This window comes from Lucilia cuprina, chromosome 4, assembly GCF_022045245.1.
Source record: "Lucilia cuprina isolate Lc7/37 chromosome 4, ASM2204524v1, whole genome shotgun sequence".
NCBI classification, from domain to species: domain Eukaryota; kingdom Metazoa; phylum Arthropoda; class Insecta; order Diptera; family Calliphoridae; genus Lucilia; species Lucilia cuprina.
In genome coordinates, this window is record NC_060952.1 from 91594967 (window position 1) to 91603667 (window position 8701).

The 8701-nt window shown below is 32.1% G+C and overlaps 1 protein-coding gene across 1 annotated transcript; it reads right to left on the reverse strand.

Annotated features, from left to right (window-relative positions):
• Positions 1–1240: 1240 nt before the first annotated feature.
• Positions 1241–5280, reverse strand: LOC111678038 (solute carrier family 15 member 1). The gene is made up of 7 exons (XM_046947976.1): positions 4339–5280; positions 3981–4206; positions 2700–2974; positions 2436–2641; positions 2059–2367; positions 1886–1996; positions 1241–1826 (listed from the first exon to the last, which is right to left on the reverse strand). The coding sequence occupies exons 1-7, from the start codon at positions 4370–4372 to the stop codon at positions 1500–1502; spliced, it is 1488 nt and encodes a 495-aa protein (XP_046803932.1). The 5' UTR covers positions 4373–5280; the 3' UTR covers positions 1241–1499.
• Positions 5281–8701: the final 3421 nt, after the last annotated feature.

Genomic DNA, 8701 nt, shown 5'->3' on the forward strand with positions numbered 1-8701 from the left:
AAATTAGTTATTTTACCCATCTTTTGGAGAAATGATTATTACTTTCTACTAATATGCCACCATCTGGTGGACTCAAATTTATATCTTTCGGGCCAATCGTCACATTATTGTCCCATAGTTTTCTGGAGAGTAGACACTTGAAATGTATTTCAGTTGAATTAATATCTTACCACCTGGCTGACTCCTTTTTTTGGGGGGGTTTTAATTAGGATGGCGGTGCATCAAGCACTCATATTGCCAGGTTATCACACGTTTGTCTAGAGAAAACCCCACCAACCGACCTATACCTTCATATAGGAAGTTGGAGCATCCGGACTTGATTTCGTCAAAAGTATTAATGGTCTCCACCAGTTCATATTTGAGTTTAAATGGTCTCCACCAGGTTATATAGTGAGTATTCTATGGTCTCCACCAACAAAAAACATAACCTCACTCTGATGTAAAACGAAAGCACGCGTTTAATGAATACAACGCATAACTTAGAACAGATATACGAAGTAGTGCATTAAATTAGTGCGGGGTGAGAAGTAATTCTGTCGAAAGCCCAGCAACAAGCACAAGCCTGACCGTCCTTAAGAAACGCGAGAGTTGTTCCCCAACTCAGACCTGAATTACAACTGCTTGGCTGACTCCAATTCGTATTTTTTTTGGTCTTTCGTCACAAATAAACTCTTTGTAATTGAGAATGAAGACAGTCGTCACTTTGTAAGCGAGAGCGGAAGCAATCGTCTCTTTGTAGGGTGTAGAGTGACGATTGACTTCCACGTAGGACAAGCCCATGTTAAAATGGTCGGTGACCTGGGTAGTCAGGTGGCTTGGGGCCACCACAAGTGGTAGGTTAAGTTTTCAGTTCGGTACTGTCCCGTCGAACTGCTAGGTTTATTATGCAGTGTACTTTGTTTTGTATGTTTGAATCTGTGTTGGCTTCATTGAGTTATGTATTTTGTTTTCTTTTTGTGAATTCTGTTCGTATATTTGGATCAGGTTGGTTTTTTGCGATGTTTATTTTGTTTTTTCTGTTTTTTTGCGTTTTGTATGTTTAGACCTGATTCACACTGAGAAACTTTTGATTTTCTTTGTGGGAGAAAGAGATGGTTGATTTCTCTTTCACACACAAAATCAAAAGTTTTTCAAAAAAGTTTCATAGTGTGAACCAGGTCCAAGACCTGTTGTTAAAAAAGAAACAAAATACACAAGCCAATTGTATTTTGTTTTTTTCCAGTTTTTTTCTTATAGTGTTGTTGTTTCTTTTGTTTTGCTTTTGCTGTAATAATAAAGTAGCCCAGAAATTTTAAAATTTATAAAACAAATATGTTTAAAATACATTATGGTGAAGGGTATATAAGATTCGGCACAGCCGAATATATCACTATTACTTGTTTTCTTAAGATTCCGTTTTATTTAGTTGGAATACCAAATTTCGATCGTTGCGTAATTGAATGCGGAAACTTAATCGAAATGCAAAATAGGGGTGAATTTAATACTACACATACTACCATTTAAACATTAACAACTTGTGTATTCGTATTACTTGTACTGGGTGTTTCATCTCTTAAATTATATAAAGGTGTAGATTCTGTATTCACGGAGACTTCCAAAGAGCTCTGACTAGCATAATGATGACCCAAACGTTCTTGTAAAACATAATCATAGGCTAAGAAAGTATAAATAACTATGGCCACTATCATTAAAATGGCATAAAAGAAAAATTCATCACTTTGAGTGGGAAAAATGTTCAGTTCGGTAATTAACACAACAATAAGATTACCAAAGGCATTATTTATAAACCAGGCAGCTGTAACCACCGATTTCATGGAAGCGGGAGCCTAAAGTGAAAAGCGAGTAATATTTTATATGAAATTCTGTTTAAATCAAAAAAACTTACTTGTGTAAAGGCAAATTGTAAACCGGGTATGGATAGCAATAACTCACCCAACATGATCAAAACAAATTGTGGTATTTGCCATAAAACATTAACCGATTTATAAGGCATAGACTGACATATTAAGGAAAGTACAAATTCTATATTATTGGTTCTTGAAATCAAAGTAAACTTACCAAAACATATCTTTGTAGAACACCAGCACATATAAAAGAAAATGCTGAAAATACTCCACCCAAAGTAACACTTTGCAAGGGTTGCAGCTCATAGTTGAAACAACACTTCAAACAAGGTTTCATTAAATACTGCCATAGAGGTATTAAAATGAATAGAAATATGGGACCCATAGCTTTGGCCTGATCCGGTTGTATGGTTACGCCCGGCACAATGGTCGTATTCATTTGTGAAGCCTGAAATGTCCAACTGGAATCCTGTTGAGCCAATAAAGCAAAATATATAGGCAAAGGCAGAAATAATTTGGCCAGCTACAAGTAAAAGGTAATTTAAATAATTATAAGAAAATTTCATTAAACTAATAATAATAGTATCAAACCTTTAAAACTTTAGCCACATCATTAACAAAACTATCCTCATACTTCCCCACAGCATAGTGCAGCCAATAGGAACGTTTCGTTACACCAGCATTTTTAGACCATTTCCTAGCCAAAGCATGTTTAATACAACCATAGAATTTTAGCAGTATATTTTCCTCACTTAACTTTTCTTCCTTATAATACAATTTGCCAATGCAGAAGGTTACTTTTAAGGTAAGCAATTTAATATTAAATATTTTAAACTTTTTACATAATATACTTACGCCAGGCTACAAAAAACGACGTAGCCAAAGTACCAAATACTGCCGGATAACAGCCAGTCTTATTGAAACAAGTTGTATTGGCTCTCACCATGGGTGGTAAGATTTTACTCAGAAATATACCAACATAATACACAAAATAGTAGAGACTAAAATATTCTGCCAGTTGTTTGGCCTGTTGAGGCAATTGAAATTGTATGGCGCCCAAAGAGGTAAGACAAGCTCTAGAAGAACCATTACCAATGGCTATGAAGAGTAAAGAAATGGAAACTAGGAAGCTAAAAGAGATTGAGGACAGAAAGGAGTATTAGCTAAACTACTAGAACAGAGGTTTCATTATAGACTATAATAGGCGTGCGTCATGGACCCATTTTCTATAACAATAAAAACATTTTATAATGCACCTTTAGGTTAATATTTATCTTTTTTTAATGAATCATATTAAAGTATTAATTTTTTAAAATTTTTATGAGATTGCAGAAGAAGATATTCTCAGTGAAAATATAATTATTTAGTAAAATTCAAATATATATGTAGATGTAGACTAGGCAATAGACTAGACTATAGAATAGTCTATAGACTACACTATAGAGTATACTATAGACAAAAATAAATCATAGACTATAGACCATACTATAGACTAGACTGTAGACTAGACTATAGACTAGACTATAGACTAGACTGTAGACTAGACTATAGACTAGACTTGAAAAGAGACTATAGACTAGACTAGACTATAGACTAAACTATAGACTAGACTATAGACTAGACTATAGACTAGACTATAGACTAGACTATAGACTAGACTATAGACTAGACTATAGACTAGACTATAGACTAGACTATAGACTAGACTATAGACTAGACTATAGACTAGACTATAGACTAGACTATAGACTAGACTATAGACTAGACTATAGACTAGGCTATAGACTAGACTATAAACTAGGCTATAGACTAGACTATAGATTAGACTATAGACTAGAATGTAGACTATACTATACTAGAGTATAGTCCATACTGTAGTACAAGCTCTACACTATAAACCACGATTTAAACTCTAGACAATAGGCAAACGGACAGACGGTAGACTTTAATGATTGTTATGATGTTTATAGAATTTTATTGCACTTTTTTCTAATAACAAAGTGAAAATTACAATATTATTCTCATTAATGTAGGTGTTTGTTTTTGGCTGACTTTACACTTGTTGATAATACAAGTTAATGATTTTAAGGTTTTTTTTTCAATAAAAAACAATAACAATTGACAATATATAATAACTATATAAAATACTTACTTCTTATACCATTTGCAGCAAAGGCTTCAAATAATTTCGCCATTAATATAAATATTATGGCCCTAGGATATTTAATACCTCTGGGTGTTAATTGTGTTACAAGGCCATAACCTTCAGTTTTAATATTTCCTTGTTTAGATTTTAATGAAGTTAATTTTGAGATTTCTGATGCGTTATCTTTTAGGGTTAATACACCCAAAGCAGGTAAAGCTTTAAGAAAGAAAAAATAGATAAAATTAATGTTTTATATATAAGATTTAAAGTTTTATTATTTAATAATTCAGTTATCTTGTTTATTTGGTATATATTTATTAGAATATCTAGTCCAAACGAAAAACTTACTCTCTTCACTAGCAATTTGGGAAGCGCGAAACATTTTAAGGTTTATTTAACTAATTGGACACTAGACACTAGAGAGTGTTTAATTTAAGTTAAAAACCTTATGAATGTTAAAACAATAACAAATTTTTTCTTAATTTTATTTATATTTAATATACTTTTATTATGTATAATAGGATTGTTATGATGTTTATAATACAGAGGGCTTTCTCAACCGCAAATACGGTGATTTTCAAGTTAGTTGACTGTTAAAACACAAGCACTGTTACCATACTATCTATTCTATACATATGTATATATTTACTATTTAACATATACTAGACTTTAGAATAGTTGTTACTGTATTTGACTACTCAAATTTCACGGTATTCAAAATGCACAAGGTAATTTTGTATAAAAAAAAATTACAATAAATTTTATTTTAATGTTTTCTTTTTTAATTACAAATATTTACAATAAATAGTTTAAATATTATCACTTGTTTGTTTTTGATCAAGTTTTTCTATCTATTAGTGTACCCTGCTATCTATTATTTATTTATTGACCGTTATTTTTTTCCAATAACATAATTTTTAAAACGCTGTTTTATTTATGTAGGTTTTTCTTGTTTAAACTCTCGTGAAATACTGTTGACTGTGCTCGGTTAAAACTTAACTTTTAACATTTTTCCCTCTACAATGTATGACGTTCTGTCGTTTGGTTGCATCGATGGTTGCTTGGTTGGCTGGCTGGCTGGCTGGCTGAGTGGTTGTTTGGTTGGTTGGTTGCCTGATATCTGTATGTGGCTTTCGGTTCGTTTGTCTTCCCTATCTATCTACACATTAACAATTATATTCTTCAAGTATTTAACTTAGAATAGTCAATCTGTTTGTCGTCTACTAAAGCATTTAGTACGTGTGTTAAATTTCATCTTATTTCACGAGACATTTTGTTATTGTTTTTTCTTCTTCTTTCTGACGGCTAGCAGTCAACGATTGCTCTCGTTCTTCCCACGATAACACCGACTCTTATCTGTCTTATTTGTTTATATTATTTTACTAATTATTTGTTTTTTTTCTTCTTATTCTGTTAGCTTTTCCTTCGATGTTGGTATGCAATTTGTTTGTGTTTGTAATAACATTTCGTCTACATGGACCAGGTAAATGATACAGTTTTAGCTAGCTGGTTGTTCAAATGTCTTCAAGTGTTTAATTTTAGTTATTTTATTGTTTTCGTTTAATTGATACTATATTTGAATTGCAATTATGTTTGCAATTGTTATGATAAGTTTCAAGCAACTAATTTGTGTAAATTATCAATAGAATGGCAAACTTATACATATGTACATATATACATCCCAGCAGTTCGACAAAGAGTCAATGCATACGAAAAAGACAGTAATTTCCACTAACAGTTATCCACCTAGATGATCGTAATTTGTATGTTTTGGGTCATTCGTCACGAATGTACCCTTTGTAATCGAGAATGAAGACAGTCGTCACTTTAGTGTCCCCTTTGTAAGCGGGAGCGGAGACAGTCGTCTCTTTACTGTCCTCAAGTAACCTAGAGATTATACTCTTAAAAGTTGTTTTTTTTTTTTGTTGTACTTCCGAAAGTAGTTATTTTACCCATATTTTGGAGAAATGATTATTATTTTCTACTAATATGCCACCATCTGGTTGACTCAAATTTATAACTTTTGGGTCAATCGTCACATTATTGTCTCATAGTATTCTGGAGAGTAGACACTTGAAATTTTTAAGTTTTAGTTCCATTAATATCTTACCACCTGGCTGACTCCAATTCGTATGTTTTTGGTCTTTCATCACAAATAAACTCCTTGTAATCGAGAATAAAGACAGTCGTCACTTTAGTGTCCCCTTTACTGTCTCTTTGTAGGGTGTAGAGTGACGATTGACTTCCTCGTAGGACAAGCCCATGTTAAAATGGTTGGTCATCTAGGTAGTTAGGTGGCTAGGAGCCACCACAAGTGGTAGGTTAAGTGGTCAGTTCGGGGCTGTCCCATCGAACTGCTGGGATATGTATGAAGGTATGTCTGTGGATGTTTGATAAAAACCTCTTATTTTGACATAAGAAGACAATTTTTACAATTTTACAGTCTTTAAGTACAAATCGATTATTTGCGGTATTTTTCTCTGAGTGTAAATCCTAATGATTTACTACCATTATATAACATCTTTAAATAAAACTAACGATTATAGCGCTAACTGCATTTAAACTTTGTTTGCCTCCATATACGTAGAAATAAGTAGTTATTAGTCATTCGTTATTTAGAAACCTTTTAAAGCACTCTTTGTTGTCGTTCCCACGACAATTGGATCTCCACTCCGGGACGACCCGATTCTTAATCGCCTAAGATTGTCAACTTAACAACAGGTTGAAGTGGATACAATTCTTTTCCTTGTATAAAAACTAATAATCCTTTGTATTTTATTCATTTGTATGCATTTTCATTGAACCATTGAACTTATTTCGAAATTTAGAAGATTTTTTGCAACGCTAAAAGTTTTTCGTTACACTCCTGTAAATTGTCTTTCAAACAAGTGGTTTTATCAATAGTCTACAGATGTGTATTTTTATTAAACCATTGAACTTATTTCGAAATTTCGATGATTTTTTGACACGTTAAAAGTGTTTCGTTACTCTCCTGTAGAATGTTTTTCAAACAAGTGGTTTTGTCAATAGTCTACAGATGTATACACTTCTCTTAAAGGGAAAGGATATAAAAACCTAAATCAACAATAGTTTCCTAAATAGGGATCCAATTAAAAATGTGCAACAAATAGATATTTTTAAATTTTATAAATAAAAATCTTCATATCACCAATGTTGATGTAAATAGTTCATTTCCCGATAGCCGGTTGGTTCTACGTACCAGAATGACCCGATATTATCGGTCAAGGGCTGTCAACCGCAGCAACAAGTACACAACAACATAAAGCGATCCCGACAGCCGGTTCTGCGTACCGGAATGACCCGAATTATTCGGCCAAGGGCTGTCAACCCCAGCAAAAACAATAATACGTAAACCTTTAACTATTTTTGCACTTAGGGCGTGTTTCTTACTACTCAGTTAAACTAGGCTTAACTTGCTGTTAGATTAAACTCGGAACAAATTTAGGCGGACTTTAACCGATGATTGTGTTTTTCAGTTTTGGATTTAAGTTTAGTTAACTTTGCTAGTATTGCCAACTTTTCACTCAAGAACGTAAACAATGAACAGCTGTTTTTTTTTTGCAAAATTACTTTTGTAAAATAAAAATTTTTGGAAAAATATTAAATAAGCATTGAAAACAATAATAAATAAAACATAACTAATCAGAAAATTGCAACTTACTTAAAATATTAAGTTTTTGTTCTTCCGAAATCATTGTTTTATTGCTTTTGTTAATTGTGTTTTCTCACTTATAACTTGAGTTTAATTGGCCAATTAGATCTTGCCACACTAGGGGCGGGTTTCTTACTCATCAGTTAAACTAGGCTTAACTTGCTGTTAGATTAAACACGAAACAAATTTAGGCGGACTTTAATAGATAATAGTGTTTTTCAGTTTTAGATTTAAGCTCAGTTAACTTTGTTAGTATTGCCAAGTTTTCACTCAAAAACATAAACAATGAACAGCTGTTTTTGCAAACAATAGTTTTGTAAAATGGAAAATTTTGGAAAAATGCTAAATAAACATTTAAAACAATAATTAATGAAACAAAACAAATAAAAAAATTGCAATTTACTTAAAAAAATTTATGTTTTTGTTCTTCCGAAATCATTGTTTTATTGTTTTTGTTAATTGTGTTTTCTCACTTATAACTTGAGTTTAATTGGCCAATTACACTCAGTTAAACTAAGATAATAAGTAACTTTACTGATAACTGAAAAACACGAAACATATATTAAACCAGGTTTAACCAATGAATGAAGATAATCTTTATCAGAAAAACTCGCCCTAGGAAACTTTTTCTAAATACTCTTTTGAAGTTTTCTTAATGTCCACACATAGACCTGGTCCATACTAGGAAACTTTTGTTGCGAAACTTTTTCTTAATTCTCTTTTAAAGTTTCCTTAATGTCCACACATAGAAACTTTTGTTTCAGAAACTACGTGTAAATTGCATTGATTTGTTGTTGTACAAATGAGAAGAATAACAAATCCAAATACGAGAAACTCCTCACCGAGAGATAAATGTATGATATTTTTCTCTTTTTTTCTCACGTAAAATCAAAAGTTTCCCAAAAAAATCCTAGTGCAGACCGACAATTACACTCAGTTAAACTAAGATAATAAGTAACTTTACTGATTACTGAAAAACATGAAACATATATTAAACCAGGTTTAACAAAATAATGAAGATTATCTTTATCAGAAAAA